At 38.6% G+C, this 20,720-nt stretch overlaps 1 protein-coding gene across 4 annotated transcripts in view; it reads left to right on the plus strand.

Moving 5' to 3' along the window:
- Positions 1-2,827: 2,827 nt before the first annotated feature.
- The window catches only part of mcf2la (mcf.2 cell line derived transforming sequence-like a), a 42,179-nt gene continuing 24,286 nt past the window's right edge, over positions 2,828-20,720 (plus strand). The window contains exon 1 of one of the 4 annotated variants that reach the window (XM_028007112.1): positions 2,828-3,112. In XM_028007112.1, coding sequence (XP_027862913.1) covers positions 3,019-3,112 — 94 coding nt within the window. In that variant the 5' untranslated portion in view covers positions 2,828-3,018. Of the gene's footprint in view, positions 3,113-8,556; positions 8,745-14,577; positions 14,842-20,720 lie in introns of those variants that run through there. The other 3 variants (XM_028007110.1, XM_028007113.1, XM_028007111.1) reach the window with 3 other exon arrangements.

Consider the following 20,720-nt stretch of genomic DNA (forward strand, 5'->3'; position numbering starts at 1 on the left):
AGTCTTGGGTTCTTATTACAAACTTGACACGCTTTTATATATAGGGATGTTCAATATGGCTGTCAGGCAAGGGAGGGATGCAACATCTGACTGGGTTATGGTACGTGCGGTTAAATACACGCAGGGTGGATTTAGCTAGCGCAAAACTGAGTAGATACCATCCCCAGAAATTAACACATGAAGTATATATTTTTTATTTTTAGGGAGGAAAATAATAATGTACACATTTTTGCATTTAAGAGTAGGCCTGAACTGAGTTGAGCGCCCCATTCTGGAAATATGAGTCCACGCTCAAAGTTTTGGGGATTTTGCTAAGAACCACATACAAATGTAAAAGATTTAATTCATATTTGCACTTCAACTTACATGTTTGAAGCTTATTGCTTCTGTTACATTTGTCTCAATACCTGTCAATCGTTCCTAAAAAAAAATTCTATAAAAACTTATGCAGGTTGTGAAAATACAGTGACATTTGGGGCAGCTACTTTTCAGAAATTATCCACAGGCTTGCTACACAGTCTGGGAAAGTATGTTAGTTGATTTTAGCAATTTACAGGTTTAGTTAAGCATGGAAAAGACATTGAAAAAAATATTTATATTCCCGGACTTAATCCTCGTATTTCAACTCTAATAACTATAAGACAACTCTGGGTTTTTTTCTATGGGAAAATTGTGTTTTTATTTTATTTTTTATTTTTTAAATGGTCAAAAAGACTAGTTGTCTAAATGTAAGTGTGCAAAATTCTTATTCTCAGAAATGTGGAGAAATCAAGCTAATAGTTTCTGTTTATGGCTCTCTAGTGACATCTGCAGGTTTCACGGTGTAAATAACATAAAACATTTTTGAGAACGACACAGACAACGGTCCTGCATATTTATGAGTGCGCTCACTGTAATCTCGCATAGCATAGTTAGAAATGAGCTATTAATAACTATTATAAACTGAATCAAAACCTAAAAAGACACAGAGCAGGAACTAAGCTAACACAATTAAGAAGATGCAGTTGGATCCAACTATTTGAGGAGGAGGAGGTGGAGTACTAAAGCATGCAGGTATACGCATTAAGGAAAGGTTTCAACACAAAGTTAAAAACACAAAGTTTTATCTGTTGCTTTACATAATAACAAATTAATTTACTGTTTGTTTGCACAAAGGAATATCTCTTTTGGAGAGTTTAGTAATTGCTTTATATGTAAGTCACAAATACGAAAGATAAATCAATGACCCTCTATTGGGTTAAATCTGCATTTTATTCAGGCTGTTTTGTTCAGATAAACAAATAAGCAAATACATACATGCAAATTAGAAGTGCATCTAGATCTGAATATGACTGAAAATGTAACTTATATCACCAATAATTCAGAAAACTGACTCCACAATTAGATAAATTACAAAGAGCAATATTTTTATCACTGTATTTGTTTTTTTTGTTTGTTTTTTGACAATAATTGTTGCTTTTTGAGCACCGTTCGGTCCTCACCCTACAAGTAAAAGCTTTGCTCTCTTTTTAAAATGTAATCTACTCTTCACCACTTCTTCCTAGTTGGTGTTGAGGAATGCTCACACTGCCTCAGTCGACTTGGTTCTGCTTTAAAAATCCACGAAGGGTGCTGCTGTCCATGTTGCGTTTTTTCTTCTTCCACTGAACTTTTTTTTTTTTTTCTCTGAAGAGTTTTTGCGGTGCTAGTGGCTTGTATTTTTTTCTACAGTAGGCAGACAGGAAGGAGGGTGAGGAGAGGGGGAAGACATGCAGCAAAGGTTGTCGGGAGTCGAACCCGCGACGTCCGCGTCGAGGACTAAGGCCTCCAAACGTGGGGCATGCTAACCCCCTGCGCCACCACAGCACACCCCACCACTCAACCTTTTAACATCCCTCCACTTTTTTTCCACTTCTGTTCATCATTCTGTGAAAACGATTGATTAGATCAAGTCATTCGCCAATAACTTGCATGCAGTGTCCTTCATGTCAATTTTATTCTTGCTTTTCACAAATTTTGTGCGTTTTCTTCTCACATCTGGTCATGAAGCTGCCGCACTGACACAGAACCCAGAATGTCTCCGGATAAACGTTCGTCTCGGTGCCAAACTAAAACCAAAAGTGAGTTTGTTCCCTTTTTTTTTTCTTCTGGAAATTACGCCCATTTAAAATCTGCTGATTCCTCTGTTTCTGTATCCTCTGGACTCCCCCCTTTCTTTGGCCACAACTGAGAAAAAAACTTGACTAACAGAAGTGTCACATTGTGCTGCACATGGAGCTCACTCGCCTTGGTCTGTATTTAGACTGGCATATCACCACGTCACAAGATCTTAGTCCATATGACTGCGAGCACGCTGCTGTATTGTCAAAGCAATGAAAGGGCCCTCTGTGGGGATAATTGGACGGGGAATTGGACAAATTTGTGTTGATTGTTCTTACCAGAATTCATCAGATGGGGATCCATGAGATAAAACACCAGACATTCAAAGTGAAAAACCTGAACTGAGTGATAATTGAAATTTTCACAGAAATGATGATAATTATTTTGAATATATATATACAGTATATAAGGTCAAATTGAATAGAAGTAGGCGACTTTCTTGGTTCAATTTTGTTTCAAACAAAATCCTGAGATGATCACACAATGCAAAGCTAACCTACATCAAAGAAGATCAAATTAGCAGCTGTAAAGTTGTTAACGTGGCTGCAAGAACAGAATCATGGAGGTCATTATGTGTTATGCGATTGCAGAACTGCCTTCAGTGTCCCTTCCTTCCTTCCTCTCCTCCCCTCCCGCTCTTCATTCAGCTGACCAAAATAAGCATCCGTCTGTCTCTCTTCTCGTTATTCCTTCCGAGGAGTTTCACCTGAGCCGTACTCTTTGCAGGGCGCTCGCACGTCTGAACTTAGCTCTGTGCAGTTGGATAAATATACATTTGTTGCGTTTGTTTGTTGCGTTGCTACAGGCTGTGACTTGCATGTGAAGAGAAATCTGCTGAGAGCCTTTTTTTTTGTTGTTGTTGTTTTTAGTCCAGTAAATATGGGACAAAAGGCATCTCTAGTGGAGGAGGTGGACGAGGTGGACAAGGTGGACGAGGTGGACGCGGCGGGGGAGGTGTTGTCAACAGTTGGCGGTAAGGAGAGCCGCCGTTTTCTGCCATCTTTTCCTCTTTACTTCTTCAGATTTTTGTAAACATTTTCACTTCTTGCCTCAAATCTTGTTTGAGACATTTCAGAATCATCTATACAATAAAAGCCTGTAAAATCCCACAAATAAATTAAATAGAATAAAAAAAATAAAAAAAATTGGCAGTATAATTTCCTCAACCAGTAAGTTTATTTTAAGTGCGATAAAGTTAATTCCTAATTGTATTGCACATTTTATTTCTTTATTTGAAAAATAAATCTCAGTAGCCAACACATATCTTAGTATATGAGAGACTTTTTTATTTTTAAGATTTGTCATTCTAAAACAAAATCTACAGTACACTGTGATGAGTTTGAGCTTTTAATTATTTATTTGAGCTGTTCGTTTTTAGATGATTACACCACAAATAAATGACACAGTTTCTGAACATTTCTGGAAATTGACGCACAGCAACACTGGCAATGCAACAACCCCTCAGTACGACGCTGCCACCACCTTGCTTGACATCATTCTTACACTTCACATCCTCAGTTTGACTCTCCCAAACATTCATTCTTGTCATTGTAGCCAAAAATACTTAACCTTTGTCTTATCTGACCGTGAAAACTTTTGTCCAGAATGTACTCATTACTTTGGTTTCTCTCAATTAGTGTGCTTTTAGTGTTTTCACACACTTAAAAAAATACTAAAATAAACCTTTTAGTCACAAAATGTGGCAGTACCAAGCTGGCAGAAAAACTAAAGTGCTTTTCTATAGTAAAAACAAATACAGTGGAGGAAATTGTGGCACTTTTTTTTTTATAGTGTGACAGTGGACAGACTTTTCTTTGGAAAATTTGCCTATTGGCAGATGATTCAAACCGCATCAGCAAAATGTAGAAAAAAAAATGGATGAAAATAATCAGTGTTTCACTTTTTATACAATTTATGTTGCAGCTTTTTCCAGAGTTTATTGAATTATTCTCTTTGCTCAAATACCTAATTATGGAAGTATATTACAGTCATTTAAAGTGGCAGATAGTTACATGTGTTTAATCACAATACAGCTGGGTTAAAAACGTCTTCCTCAGCCTCTCTTCCTAATGAAATGATCTATTTTCATTTCATAGCTGTTCAAGTTGGCCAAAATATTCAACTTTACATCAACCCACTTGCTATAAATAATGGAGACTTTCCCTTAATAGTTGTTCTTTTTTTTTTCCTCTGCTTCCCAAATTTCTTTCTCTCTGTGACTCATACAGCATTTTACGCCAAAGAATTAGGGTCATCATGCTAAGGAAATAAAAAAGTAAATAAAATCACGAGAATAAAGTTGTAGTTTGTTGTTTTTCTACTATGGCTTTATTCTAATATTATTTCAACTTTATTCTCATACGACTTTATTCTTGTAATGTTGAAACCTTATTCTCGTGACATTATGACTTCTTGAAATTTTACAACTTGATTCTAGTATAATTTCTTGTGATATTACCACTATATTCTCATTTAATTTTGTAATTTTCTCATAGTTTGGCCCTCATACTCCATATCATTTAGCTTCAGCTTGGTCAGGATATGTTAATGTTGCAGTAATTTAGTTTTTGGAAATCTGTGCTTTTGCCCCTGCAGCTTGTTGTGCATAAAACTCTTTTGAGAAATAAGAGTGGAACTAATATTTGGGCGAGACAGAAACACGTATGAATATATTCACATCCTATTATGTGTTAAATCAATTCCTGGCTGTCTTGAGAACGCTGCGTTCAAGAAGAATCTCAACACGGGGGCGGGGGGAAATGTTGGAACAATTCATCTTTTTGTTACAACTTAACTCCCGACTCTTCTGCTTCACTCATTAATAAATCAAATTGTGCAGGATACCAGATAATGAAAAGTGCATGAGCAGACTTTTCCTGTTGCCTTTGAAGTTGCAAAGTGGGAATGTCAGTGCGATTGTGTGATGATAAATTAGGTAAGGCAGAGATAATGCAATCGTCTAAAGGAGATGGAGACCTTTGCGGATGGCACCAGTGTAATTTCTTATTTCATTCATTTAGTACCCGTAACTTCCAAGTAGTGTCTGGAGTGCCGGGGTTCAGGAGCTCCCTCTGTTTGAGCTCAGCACGACTTGGAAACTTCGGAAAACGTGATATTTTAAAAATGAGCTTCAGATTGTTGGGAATGATTAGCTCTGCTGTAACTGACAGTATCGCGTAAAGCTGTCAAGGCTTTAAACACGCTATGCGGTGTTTTGAAACTCCGCTGCATCACAGGAGAAAAGATGATCGCATGTTTTTTTTTCCCCCCTATGTATTTTTATTATTCACTTATTTCGCTAAGCTCCTAAGAATGAAGGTCATCTCAGATACGCTTTTGCGTCATTTTAAGATCACAAAATAATAATCCCACCTCTAGTTCTGACCGTTTGTTTCCGAATAGCAGCTGCTGAGAGGGAATTGAACTCATCTTTCTTTATGAAATAATAAATGCAGTGGCCTAAAATAATATGGTTATTTTCCAGTATTTAAAAAGAATATTGTATGTTACTCCATGACATTCTTCACAAGAAAAGAAAAACTGGGTTTTAATACCGCTTTAAACAATTTTATTCCTTTTAAGGCTACATGTTATTTTTCTTTTGATCACTTGCACTGGATACATCTGATTGTGCAGACAAAATTGGAAACATTTTTAAATACATAAAAAAATTGTTTTCACATATTTTACTGCAGTTGAAATATGTGAATTTACTTGAAATTTCACCTTCAAGTCAATGGGCACAAATATTTATTTTTAGGATGATCGTTTCACTGGCAACGTTATATCCTCTTATTTGAAAACGTTCACTACAAAACAAAGTATTTTTCTCCAAAGCGCGCTTTTATTTTGGTGTTATAATATACAGGTCACAATCTCATTAAACCTGACAGTTTTCATTTTTGTGCTGAGAATAGACAAAAATAAACAACATTTTCTAGACCAACAAAATAAAAATAAAAACATTTGACCCAAAAAGCGAAGAGATGTAAACTGTATTTACTTTCATGAAGGCAAATATCTGAGACTTTTTCAGACCTACCATAATTTGTTCTTTTCTACTTTTTTTCTTTTAAAACACTGCATTTTCAGTGAACAATTGCTAAGCATTTTCTAGTATGGCAATCACTAAGTTTTAGTTTTTACATATTAGGTTTGACTTTCTAAAATGTCCTAATTGATCGACTCCTGTAAGGAATTGCTTGCAATGGATTTGATTTAGGGGTATATGAGCAACGAGGGAGTGAATGTAAATGCCTTAACGTGCAGGATTTGTGTCCATTTAAAAATTATTATTTTTTTTTTTGTAGCCTAGAAACACGTACACACACATGCTCCGATGGTATAATTAGCTGTTGGGGGGGGGAGATTCTTGTTCCTGCCCACCCTCCACCCTTCTTTTCCTGAGATAAACTCATGAAATAAGATAAATAACCACACACTCACTACTAGACGTGTACACCGCTTCCAAACTGAGGGAAAAGGGACATGTAAAGCAGCAGGAACTGAGTTTTCATTGTTATGTTTATTAAAAATACAGTACAGTTCAAAAAATGTCTCTTTTGGAGTTGATTCAAGAGAGCCAAGAGTTCTTCCAGCTGCTGAGTGACGTGTGTGTTTCGATTAGCCTGCTGACCCGACACACACCAACCTGGAGAAGAGGTTAGTGTCGATCCCGCTAAGTAACAGTGCGGCTTTTACATCTGGAAAATCTCCACTTTTTATCCATTCTTCTTTAAACTGTCTCAGTTTCCTGTAGCTGAGTTTCTTTTATTTTTTAATAAAGTGGCAAGACGACAGAACAGGATTTCCTACCAGCAGTAAAGATACGGGTTGTATTTTTTTTAAACATATAAGCACAATCCCGGTGTTTAACTCCTTCTGGTTCTGCGGCACGAACGTGTCCGCGTCTTTATCTAAACGGAGATCAGGTCCGACTCTTTCCGCTCGGCAGACCAGGAGGGGCACTAGTGGACTTTTGGTTTGAGCCTTGTTACTGATTAGCTGACATGACCTCTGCCAGTGGCTGATTGGAAATCTTACCCCACCAGTCAGTGTTTCACCAGCGTAGAAGTGCGTTCACAAGACAGCTGGTTGGCAGGTGAAGTCGACCTTTTACCTTCACCATGTGCGCCTGGTTCTGTTGTGGCCGTCAAACTGCAGAAATAACAAAGGCTCATAAATCCACACAGACAAACACGCAAGGTGAGTGTTGCGTTTTCTGCCTGCTTGGGCTGGCGACTGAGCAGGCACGCTTTGTCTGAACAGGGTTGGAAAAAAGCTCTGTTTAGGTGTAGAAAATGAGTTTGTAGATGGTTTATGTGCTGCATAAAGCTGGTGGAAAAAGTAAAGAAATTAGAAAAATTCTACCTTGAGTTTGTGACGTTTTTGTAATGCGATTTGGAGAGCCAGCTCAAATATTTGCCGAAAGCCAAGCTCCGGGCTGGACTATGGTCCCATAAATGCTTTGGGATATAAATTTCAAGGGTTATTTTTCTTCTAGAAACATTTAAATGTACAGTTTTATCAAATTTGTCTCCTGTTTTCCATTCGCTACTGTTTTGTAATGTGTAATATGGCTGTTAAGCTGCTGATGAGGCTCCCTGCAAGATTTTTAACTTCTCTGAGACAAGCTGCCAAAGCGTTGAGCTCAAACACAATATATTAGCGATAGTTTCCTGTATTTTCATTGCCATGACTGGGATATTGGTGATATGCAAACCTTCTTTCAGCCAGCTGTGTGGTTGTGTGCAGATGTGTGAGTGACTGATGGATCACTTTATGCACTTTATACTGAGAAAACTCTGGTTAGTCCTAACATATTCAAGCATGTTAATGTAAAGTTTAGTGGAAAGAAAACCTGAGTTTGCAACAGACCTTTAGGGGATTGTGAAGGAAAGTTCAATTTAGGTTTTTCTGAGATCTGTTAATCATAATTAACATAAAAAAACCCTCAAAGACATACGTATATCACTTGTTTGTAATAAAAACTACACATTTCACTTTTTGAATGTATTGCTAATTTTTTTAATTAATATTTTTAATTAATTGTGATGGACCTACATATCTTAATAAGTTCATGGATGCTTTTTTGTTCTACCACATTTTTTCCTTCCACTCAACTTTTCACGCATATGCAGATGGCAATGACGTTTTGCGGCTTTCCCATCTTATTAACGGTGTCCACCACAATTGCGTAGCTCATAGCAAAACAGATCTCAATTAAACCTCTGTAATAATCCCTAACAAACTGTTTCTGATGGCATTTCGATTCACCCGCAGCAACCTGGCGCTGCTCAAACACACTGCAGGTTGAAAGGACATGTTGTCACCGAGGGGTGGGGTGGCAGAAACAGGAGCGATGTGATCACACGGGGCGTCTTGACAGGTGTGCAGCAGAAAGCGAGAGTTTGAAAACGGATGAGGACAGCAGAATAAAAGCTCGGCGACGTCCGTCCCTCCACCTGAGGAGATGGAGACGGTGAGGGAGAAGGTGGAGAGCGAGGATGTGAAGGAAGGCGGTGGAAAGGAGCGCTTTGTCTCCATTACTGTGGAGGAAATGAAGAGCTTTTACAGATATACACACTGCTGCCAGCTGCTGTACAGTAAGTTTTACAGATATGTATATATGTGTGATGAGTAAAGAGCATTTGCTGTCAATTAACGCACAAGATTTTATTTGATTTCACATTTAATAAAGACATTAATGCGCATACCAGTGTCTAATTTATAGCTGCCGCTAATCTAAAAGGTACATCTTAGCAAAATAAATGTGCGACTTTGCAGGAAATGTTTCATTTCCTTTGTTTTTAAACCACATGATTATAATTTCCTTTTTCTTTCTAGATATTCTGTGAAGCAATTAACGGGGATTTTGGTCGTTTCTTCTCTTACAGTTTCATTATGCATGAAATGACTGGATTTCTTAATAGCCTGCGAATAATTTTCATTATTAAGAATCTTATTTTAATAAGACGTCCACTCCTATTTTCCAGTTCTATGATCTCAGATGAGCCAACAAAAGCAGCCATCTTTTAAAGTTTACAGACCATTGTAGTTCTTATGACTGTTTGTACTGTAAAGTCGCTCTCTGAGCAAATATTTGAGCTTCTCTCTAGTTTATCCGAAGCGTTCGGGTCAGCTGATTTTTGTCTCTCTTCTTCTGAAAAATGACCTGAAGTTCGATGCTTCAGAAGCGCTGTGAAGAGGAGTTTAAATCGAAACAATAAGACATACAACCAACATCCTTATTTACTTAAGGTGGTGCAGTAAAAGTTGACAATTCCTAGAAATCTTCTTACATCTTTGCGTAAGCTGTAAGAAAGGGTGTGTGTGTGTGTGTGTTTGCATTAGCAAAAGTTACATATTTGTAACATGAAAATTACATATTTGTTCACAACTGAACAAACCTCTTGACTCTTGAAGTATTTTTTTGATGGTTTCTGGTTCTTGACGCCTTTCAGTGTTTCTACATGGCTATTCTGATCTATTCCTGGGAGCTTTGGTCTGTATTTAGACATGATGGGGATTATTTTTAGCAACAACTCGTGTGTCACAGACAAAAACAGTGCTATGTTTCAGCTCTACATCATGTTTTTCTCATTCAAATTGCTCTGGGTGTGGAAGATATAAAATTTTGACATTGAGATATCTTGATAGGCTGAAAACCGCTTGCTGAAGTTCAAACTGAGTATCAGTACGGGGAACAAAAAAAGAGGCTATGGTGCCAGAAGAACTGTTCTGTATATTTCAGAAACAGTTGATGTGATGGGATTTTTATGAACAAGCACCTGTCAGGTTTACAGAGAATGGTCTGAAAAGTTGGAAATGTCCAGTGAGCAGTAGTTACTGGTCAGAGGAAAATGGACAGACTGGTTTGAGGTGACAGAAAGTCTCGTCTGGATCTTGGTAGAAGACGATATTCGAATCCATGACAACATGTTGAACCTTGAAGCTGATTGGCTTCAAAATAAAGTTCTGATAAAACCAATATCACGTCTTCACCCGTGATCATCTTTAAAAGCTCTGCCATTTGTTGGACTTTCTGAAGTTTTCTTTTCCAAAACTGATCCTTGATTTTTGTTTTGCTTTTTGGACGACTCAAAAAATTGTTGATTTGGATGAAGTTGTACCAGCAGCAGTGCCTTTGCCTTTAAAGACCTTTGTGATGAAAAGCAATGGTGACAGCAAGTGTTTTTCTTGGAGGTAACCATGGTTCCCTAAAGAAAAAAGATTATTAAGTACTGCTCCCTTTTAAGAATAGAAGCTGTCAAGTCATTTAATACTTTAAAAAGTTTCTAAAACTCTGGAAATACTTAATTTTCTTCCCATTCAGGTTTAACAACTCACAATGCATATATGGATTAGGCAACTGTCAGCAGTAATTTTTAAAAAACTTTTTGGAAAATATGCACAGGAAAAAAAACTTATGGAGTCCCCTGACTTATAATGGTCAGCTGTTTATTTATTTATTTTTTGGTTTTCCTGTGGTATTTCCCTGAGTTGTCTGTTATTTCTTGTTGTGGCAATTTTTCCTCTTTCTAGTCATCTTATGATTTTAACAAAAACAGTTTCTTATTTGTAGAATTGCTCTCATTATTTACTCATTACTCTTTACAGTATGCCTCTGTTTTTGATCTAATAAAGGTCCTTTTGCTGGATGTTACTTCAGATTAAGAATGCTGAATTTAAATCAAGTTACTTCCCTCCAAAGTTTTGTACATTTCTCCCTAACAGTTATTTATTCTTGTTAGATAAATTGCGTGGTACACATGCTGCATTACATGTGGAAAAGCTTGAAAAAAATATTTGTTCTGGTCTCTTTTTTTTTTCTTTTGTCATAGAACCTGGCATTTTAACAAAGTTGTATCTACCAAAACGACAGGAATTAGGGATAAAGATGTATTTTTTCTCAGCTGTAGTAGAATATAATTGAAGAGATTACCCTGCAGCAAACACCTTTTGATGCTAAAAGAGGATATTGGTTATCTGCTTTATTAAGTTCCACCCTAGCAGGCGGATAATGGTCTTTCCACACGGTTATATTGGACCTCAAAGACGGCGCTGGATTATAAAACAATAAAAATAGAATTACATTAACTGTTGGCTAAATATTGATTTTTCGGGTGTTGTATTTTATGGATACAGGAGTTGGCTTTCACAGTGGCAATAGAAGTGAGGCTGCGTTGACGACTTCAGGCTGCTTTCTGTCAAGTTAATGTGAACTTTGAAGGAGGCAAAGTTATACGTTTGGCCAAAGGGGAACAGAAAATTGACCTAATTACTTCCTGCTACCAAATCTCTTCATCTGCAAACTATGATATGTAAAGATAGCGAGAGAGTTTAGTCGTTTAAGTGGTTTTAAAAGACTTGCGGTGCTACATCCAAATATATATATTTTTAAAAAAGCAACTATATTGACAAGTGTGTTGCTCCAACCTCTGCAGAGTTGTTCCCTGCTTTAGTTGCCAATTCCTTTTCAGGTCTGTATGAGTCATTTCTGAATTGGTGTCTTCCTGTTTACACTGCAACAGGCCGATAGTGTTTGAGCGCGAAACGGAAGAGTTCAGCAGCGTCTCTTCTTTAAAAACAGAAGATTTCTAAAACTAAAACTCCACCTGGAAGCTGCTCTGCCTGCAGTCTGTATCACATCCTTTCTAACAATAAATAGCTTTCCGTAGCAGTCTCCTACACATCCCACAAAAACAGACGTGGGTGCAATTTTCTCTTGCGCTATTCTTATTGAATTAGTTTATAGAGCTGAAATATTGGAGTGTCATTTGAACATTTGAGAACATCAGCATGCCCTGTCACCTGACCCTAGAATAAGTGGAAGAGAATGGATGAAAAACAGAAGGAATCTGTGAGGCAAAAATGCTTTTTTGAGGTTGCCTTTGTCCCGCAGCCAACTTACTCCGTCACCTAAGTCTCACGATGAGGGCACACACCCTGAACTGCCTGCAGTGTAAACCAGCTTTTAGCGTGTTTAATAAATGTAAAAAAGCCCCTGAGTCTCATTTAGCGATAATCTGATTTTCAACATGAGATTCATTTAGGCATTTAGACCAATTCAAATGCCAATTCTCATTGACATTGTCTTTCATCTCTTTGTGCCTAATCTCATTTTTACTATTTTCACCCAGACAGATCCCTAAAATTCATACGAAACCAATGCAAACAAGTTGAGATGATTAAAAAACATACGCTATTTTTGTTCTAATCAAATTAGACTTGTTCTACTTGGTCTCAATATAAGAAATCTATTTGTGATGTGGACTTAATATGCCTGATCAGGGACATAATCATCAGATGAATACAAGCTCTGTGCAAGGTAATAAGATGACTCTGACGTGTGTCTAAGGTTGGGAGGGGAATGTGAAGACCTGGTATAAACTGCGTGGCCTGTCCCATTGTACAGACGTCTGCAAAAGCAACACAATGTTGTGCATAATTATGAAATGGAACAAAAAAGTTTTATGAGGACGTTTTTCAACAATATAAATACAGAAAGTGTGGCATCAATACTTTGCAGAGCAACCTTTTGCGGTAATTGGAGCAGAAAGTTTTTCTGGGTTTTCTTCCACCTTTGAACATCTTAACTTTGAACAGTTTGACATATGTGTCAAACTGGAGGCCCGGGGGCGAAATGCAGCCCTCCAGAACTTTTTGTGTGGTCCTCAGCTATAGCGTGACACATAAATAAGTCAGTTGTGTGCTTTAATGTTATTTTATCACTCAAATCAAAGCAGTTATATACTGCCATATTACATATTTTAGTCCCCCAGATCAACAGATCCCCGCACTTTTACTGTACTACTAGTTGTGAGCTTATAACAAATTTTCCACAAAAATGTTCAAAAGCATTGGGTTTAAGGGATACTAACTCCCACCTGCAGGTGGCAGTATGTCTTACTTCACTACACTACTGCCTCGGTCTTACTTGATGTCAAGTAATAGTCTTTTATTGATGTGGCCAGTAACAGAAAAGTCACATTTAAAACCGTCATAGCAAGAGCAAATATCGCAAACTGTCTTGTAAATATTTCTAAATTAGCAACACGAAACGAGTGATTTTAATTGCAAATAATTACAAATAAGCACATTTATTGTTTAAGAAGTACTTATTAAATGCAAACACAACTTTTAACTAATATTTTTGCAGTTTGTTAATGGATTTTATTAATACATTCTGTCACAACCAGCCCTTGAAAACATTCATAATCCTTATAAGGCCCAAAAGGAAAATGAGTACCACACCCACGAGACTTAAAATCGTATGGAAAGTGTTTGTGAGCACCAATTTTCAAGCCTCGTTATATTAAATTTAGGTCTAAAGCATCTCCAATGTCTGTTGCTGCCACCACCGTGTTTTACAGTAGAGATAACCGTGTTCACACGGCGCTTTGCATGCTGGTCAAGAAGGGAAGTTTTGATCTCATCTGACCAGACTGCTTTCGCCCACATGACTGGTGACAAACTGTGATCAGGACTTCTTACGGTTTTCCTCTTGCCGTAGTATGCATGACTGACCTCATGAACCTCATGACTTGTCTGGACTTAATGATGCCAATTGTTTTCTAATGTTATCTAACACAGTATTATACTGGCACAGTTTGAAGATCTTAGACAGAACTTAAAGGCAATGTTTGTGTTCAGGATGTGTAAAGATGGATTAACCTCTTTGTGTCAATCGGCAGAATCTGAAGTTTTCTCTTGGATGTTTATTACGAGTTGCAAAAACATATATCTTTTTTTCTAATCCTAATTTACACAAAGACAGATCTGTGTCAGTATGCAGACTTTTTTTGTATTTTCACGCCATGTGCCGTCATTCAGAGGGGCAGTGGAGCTTTTCTTATAGGTTTGCATGAAAACGGGCTTGGTGTTGAGCAAGCAAACATTTGAAAAATGTGCTTTGTCTCTGCAGGGCTGCATCTTTGAAACTGGAGCTCTGAATGGCCGTTCATGCAGTCACCAGTGTGTGGCAGACTGGGTCCCCCTGCTGTCTTCACTGGCATTGTTTGTTTGTGGGAGAGTTTGTCCCGCTGAATGGAGGAGAAAAACACGATTAAGATTAGAGAAGCGAGAGGGAGACTTTGTTTTTGCGCATGTATGCTTTACAATTTTCACTTGATTGTTTGGGGCATAATCTTCAGCTTTCCATACCACTGAGGCACAATAAAGCCAGAACATGTATTTCAACATTTATTACAAACGCTAATCACTATTGCATTTACTGTTTACTCCTAAATCAAAGCAGGAAACTGAAGCATAATTTATATTTATGCAGATTTCCATGCTGTGTCTGGTCTCCCTGTGGAAAAAGTGTGTTATATGAAACCAGGGGCGGGCCGTTTGTGTCTCCTCCTCCCCTTGCTGGCACACACTGTGGGAGCGTGCGTGTGTGTGTGTGTGAGAGAGAGAGAGCTGAGTGTGGAAGGGGGATTGTGCAGAGCTCCGCTGTTTGGTGACAGCTCAGTAAGCGGCTGAAATCCTCGGCTGCGGCGGAATGGACAGCCTTAACTTCCACCGGGATGTTCTATGACAGACACTTTGGATGCTTTTGAGTCTCTTTTAGCTCAGCGTGTGCATGGGTGTGCATGAGAGGGCATGCATGTGGCTGCAGAACAATGGCTCTAAACAGAGTATCTCAACTGTGCCATGAAATTACCAGGCTGTGGCTGCAGCTGAAGATGATAACAGGTAGAGTTCTGGTGTCTCTTTCCTCTGACAGCTGGCGGATGAGTCTGTGTTGTGTTAAAATAGGTTTTGTGACGACTAAAGAGACGGTGGAAATTCAGAAGGTGTTTTTTCTGCATCTTAGCATTCAATTCAGACGGAGAAACGATGTATTTTTTTAAAAAAAAGCACAAATATGTCGTATTGTCTTTATTACGAGTTTAAAGAAATTCAACTTTCAAGTCCTTCCTTTAAAATTCCCTTTATTTGTCTTTTGTTTGTGCAAAAACTAGAAATTGGAATAAACTTTAAAGGAGGTAATGCCACAGATTCTGTTCTAAATTGCTGAGCTTAGCTTTATACAGTACGTAGGTTACCAGACTTTAGGGGCTGAAGTTTTTGTTTCATGTACTTTTCAAGTTAGCGTGTTCCTCATTTTGTAAACTATGACTCTAATTAGACTAAAAAATGAACAAGAAGGGAAATTATTTTAGTAGGGTGGTGCTGCATTGTCATTGTTCGCTATCTCCATGGTTCTCCATCAGATTTTATGGCTTTGTCTTGTTTCAAAAGAAGGTGTTAACCAGCAAACATTTTGATATCGACATCCTGAAGCATCCGGTTACCTAATCGTGTTGCAAAGCTTTGCATTTTTTCTCCTTTTGTCTCGCTACAACCACAAAATTCAATGGTTTTTCACAGGATTTTATGTGAAACTCAAACCAGGATATGCAATAAGTAGAAGACAACTGATGCATGGTTTTAATTTATTTTTACAAATACAAATTCGAAAAGTGTTTGATGCATCCTAAGCCAATACTTTGCAGAACCAGTTTTTGTTCTGCAAAGGTTTGGAGAACATTTTTTTATCAAAGCTGCACATCGGGAGTTTGATATTTTTGCTGGTTTTGGTGGGGACTTTGACTGGGCCACTCGAACTCTGACTGTTTAGGGTTGTGAACCTCCAGTCTCAAGTCTTTTGCAACTTTTAGCAGCTTTTCTGATGATTTCTCTCCTCTTTCAGTTAATTTTTTTCTTTTTTGAAACCTGCTGATCTAACAGGGCCACTCAGGACCATTTCTGAATTAGCTTTCATCCCTCAACTGACAGAATTATTACGACCCGGCGTTCTTTTCCAAAATTGATTTCGTCTCGTTGCACAAAAGGTGCTTTTCCGGCCGAAGGCAACACTATCCATCGGAAGCTTACATAATCAAATCTGAGGTGGACGGTGCATTTTGTCCTCGGGTCGCGCGGTTGTGTTGTCGAAGCAAAGTGCGGGGTCATGTGAGCCTGCTCCATCCTCCGTACAGTACTCTGAGCAGCACGCTGACAGCATGTTAATCACATTCAGCTCATTAATAGTGTTTCCTCCTGTCAGTTGGGGCCAAAGGCTTAGACTGTCAACATCTCCTCCCCTTTCTTTCCTCTCTTTTCTGTTCGCACTGGATGGCTTTGTGTTGTTTTATCCTGCTCTTTTTATTTGCTCTGGTGAGAAATATCGACTGCTTTTAAAAAAATTAAAAAATTCCATGGAGATTTCGTCAGGCTTCTCTTTTCTCTCTGTTGGCTTTTATAGGTGTTAGTTGACTCTTGAGCCAACCTAAACCCGACTCACACACTAAAACAGCAAAGTGTCAACCTTTCCCTTTGTCTGTGCTGTGCAGCCGCGCCTCAAGTAACTCAGGAGAACTAATTTAACGTTAAATATGCGTTTTGTGTTGGATTCTGCAGCGCAACACAAGATTTGAAACGGAGCGAATCAATAAAAGCGAAAGAAAAGCTGGATGAATCTTTTATGATCCCTGAGGGAGGAAGCAGAAGCACAACAAATCAAATAAATTGATTTACTAATGAGGAAACACGTGTATCATGTTAAAGCAAATCAAATCCATTTAAAGCTGGATAACTCTTAACATCTACCTAATCGGGCTTTATTTGATTGTTTCATGTTGGGGTTAAAGGGTATCTTATTATCGTGCAATATATTTTATTTTTTTGGTTCAGATCTCTAACCAGGATTAAGCCCAGGCAAAAAAAAGAGCAACAGTCATCCGTGACCGAATTAGCAAGGCTCCCCTTAAAGGGCAAATGTCACATTTTATCACCAGAAAACATAAAAATAAATAAGAAAGAAAGAATGAAACCAACCAATCGGTATTTGGCTTCATGACACCATTTCTGCTCAGAACTGAATTTTTGTGTTTCAGATTTCAGAGTTTGGCAAGGAAGTGAAACATAGATTATTAATAAACATATTTTAAAGGAATAAAGATAAACCTCAGTCCTCATCCACCCTCGTTTGACACAGTTTTGGTTGTTTTAAACTTTAAAAATGGCTCCGATTGTGTGCGCCTTGCATCAATCTCCAGACATTTGAAGATTAAAGCACATCTGCTTTGCTTGAGTGGCTTGACGTTCTCTGATGTTTCCCATTTTCTAATCTAAGCGAAATCGACCACTATTTTACATTGTTTTTATGCCCTAGTGAAACAGGAGGTCGCAGATACATATCGTCTAGACATTCAAAGAAAAAAAGCATTAAAAATAAGTGCCTGAGTTACATTTATTTCTCCCCAGTGAAACAAATGTATCTGAGTTATAGGCTGGACTTTCCTCAAATTAGTTGTGAAATTACGGTACTGTAATAATAATAAAATTTTTAAAAACCTTTTCAAGGGTTTTTACACTAATCCTAATATTTGTACAGGTTGCTGTATGTTTGCATTAGAAAACCTTGAGTTCAGCCACATGAATACAATGAAACAATGTTTAGTAGAAAGGTAGGAAAATTGTTTTATGTTTGAACACATTTCCCCTCATATTCCAACAATTTTAAAATATTAGGAGTATCTTAAGGTGTAACACTCAGCTGCATAAGGAACAGCAGTGTTAGTGGAATGAGTGATTCTTTTTCCTCCACGGCAAGTAAAAACACAACCCAGTAGGATTAGCTGCTTTCTCCCTACCTCTTACCCTCTTTGTGTGTCGTTTCCATTTTTTTATCCTCCCCCAGCTCCCTTTCTAAGGTTTCATGGTCTTTGTTCTGTGTAGTGTAATGACTGGTAGCTATGGCCGGAGGCAGCTAAAAAAGGGCTGCTGTCATATTTGCTGGCTTTGGTCTCAGCGGAGCTATTACTGTAATAGCAGAGAAAGAGGAAAGGAGTGGATGTAGACTTAAACCCACAGAACTGCAAGCATATGTACGCTTTTGTAGTCCAGTGATTTGGGAATTCCTTTGAGCCATAAATAATCATGTGGGATCACAAGCCGGTTGTGCTTTTGCCTGGAGGGCAGGTGGAGTTTTATAATGTCTTGTACCGATGTTTGTGGCTTCTGGGTGGAGTTCACATGAGGTATTTGGTGGCTATAAAATCTGCTTGTGCGAATAAAACTTGTGATTCATCGTTCCATTCTGATTAATCAAACCAGGATTTTAATTTTGACAGAATTAATGCGATATTTGAGGGCAAATGTTGTGAGAGTTCTGACCGGCATTGCTGCTCTGATTTTCTTTTCTTTTTTCTGTAATTAATGCAAACTGAGACAATGGGGTTAGACATAAGCATCTAATGCCTGAAATAAAAATGATCCAAAATTAAATCTGAAAGTTCTGCTCTCAACTCCATCACTAATAAGGCTTTTCTGAGCCTCGCGTTAAGATGTTTTCATTTTAATATGCAATCCAGGCCCAGAATAAAGCTTCATGTATGCAACTAATGAGATCAAAATGGAGCTTGCTTTGTTTAGCAAGCACTCATTACCATGCAACAACAAGCTGACTGATCCCACAGCACGACTGACGAGACTAATGAGCCATCCGTCATAAAGCAGAAGCTGCTTTAATTGCTCAGTGCAGATTATTTATCTCTACACTGTAAATCATACCACTGGAAGCCCACCAATCGGCAGTTCTTGAAAATGGTTTGGATGCAGCTTGCTCGAGCCGGAGCAGGGGTTGCGTGTCTGTTGTGACGGCAGCACAGACTGTACTGTAGACAGAGGGACAGTTAGCGCGTTGTTTGGTCGAGATGATGATGCCACCATCTATTCAGTAAATCAGGGCTCCGCGCCCGAGACAAGCAAGCCCGAAGCCATTGTTTTTGTTTGCGGCAGGGAGCACGTCAACGTTGGCTTCTCAGCCTTTCTTAGTAATACAAATGTTGAACTCCTGCAGAATTGAAATACGAAGCTGCCCTCAGTGCTGCTTCAGGACATGAAGAGGAGCCCAGTTGAGCCCTGGAATCCTGTGAACATCAGTAATAATCTAATGTTTGACCGCATACAACCCGTCTTAAGCCACACTAATTCGAGCTTTGGGTGTGGGGATGGGTGCATAGCAGGCCGCTTCTGGCCCTGTGACCCAGTTGTTGTTTGGCCCCGGTGTGTGAGTGCATGTCAGCCGCTGGCCCGTGTGCTTCAGATAGCACACAGCGGGGACAGATGGAGCTTTGGTAAACCCACACTGTAATGCCAGATAATATGGCTCGGATTCCCTCACACACACGTGCAAACATATATGCAGACAAGCTGGAGGATTGTCGCTTCTCTCTTTTTTTTTTTTTTTTGCTAAAACACCCGGCTGGCCACATTTCTGTTGCCATTTGATGCCAGCAGGGTGGCTTTTGTACTCATTTGCCAAACACTTTACTTTAAATTTTTTTATATATTTGAATGAATAAATGAACATTTCTGCTTTTAAGATCCATTTTGCAGAAAAACACCTCCCCAAATGTACATTTATTAGGGATGCACTGATCCACCTTCATTCACTTCCAATACAGAAAAAACAGTTCTGAATTTACTTTAAACGCTTCTTTATAAAAAAGAGAGACTACCTTGATTTGTTTTCTTTTCTTTTTGTTTTTCTGAACATGTATAATGTTAACACTTACTGTAACATTTCTAAGGTCAGTTCCTGCTGCATGTCTCAGTTGTTTTTGGGAGCATAACTTCCAGCCAGGGGAGTTCAAGTGTGTTTTAACGAACATGATACGGCTTCCTGCGGCTTTGAACTTTGACTGGCCACCAGCAACGCCAGCCGAAAACAAGAGCAGAGCAGCTGGCTGCTGTCTTTGAACCGCTGGTGTGTGTGTGTGTGTGTGTGTGTGTGTGTGTGGGTGTGTGTGTGTGTGGGTGTGTGTGTGTGTGTGTGTATTCAGCAGCGGAAGACCTGTAGGAACATGACTACTGCAGAAAGGAGGAGGCTGTGTGTGAATAATGGGGATAATACCAATCTGTCTTTACAGGATTCAGCTGAAAAATTTCCTTCTTTCCACCTCTACATACCAGCATAACAGTTTGATTTGCTTCACAAATCTAGATTACAAAATAAAGGAAATTCACACACAGAGTTGTGAGTTTAGGGTTGCAACAAAGCCTGCAATAAAGCGTTTAACTGAAAGCATCTCACACTTGTGGAGAAGCCGGAACAGATGTTGCTCGCTTCTTCTTTTTCATGCAGCAGTTGTCACCTGCCAGAAACAGCAAAACACGACTAAAGTTCAGAGTTTGACAGCTTCTGGGTTAAAACCAGCTATAGAATGTAACTTTTCATCACAGACAATTAGAATATTACCCCCCAAAAAAATTTTTTTCAGAAAATCTGTTCAGACAGTGAAGACCTGCATGCAACGAAGGTCTAGTCAAAGCATTATTAATAACTTTTCTTCCAATTGCTGTCAAGTTTGCCAACATTTTCCAGTGTAGGTGATGAATGATGGAAGAAATGTTCCAGTTGTTGGAAAGTGTTGTGCTTCTTCTGACCCAATCGCTACAGACGGGTCACATCCAACGTATCGGCTGCCTCCAGGCATTAAATATGTAGACACCTTCAAAGAAACCCTGTCCTCCATTTCATCTCGTTGAGACACGATCACCTTAATCCTCTCTCTTCATTAAAT

Source organism: Xiphophorus couchianus, chromosome 22 (assembly GCF_001444195.1).
Source record: "Xiphophorus couchianus chromosome 22, X_couchianus-1.0, whole genome shotgun sequence".
In the NCBI taxonomy this organism is placed as follows: Eukaryota; Metazoa; Chordata; class Actinopteri; order Cyprinodontiformes; family Poeciliidae; genus Xiphophorus; species Xiphophorus couchianus.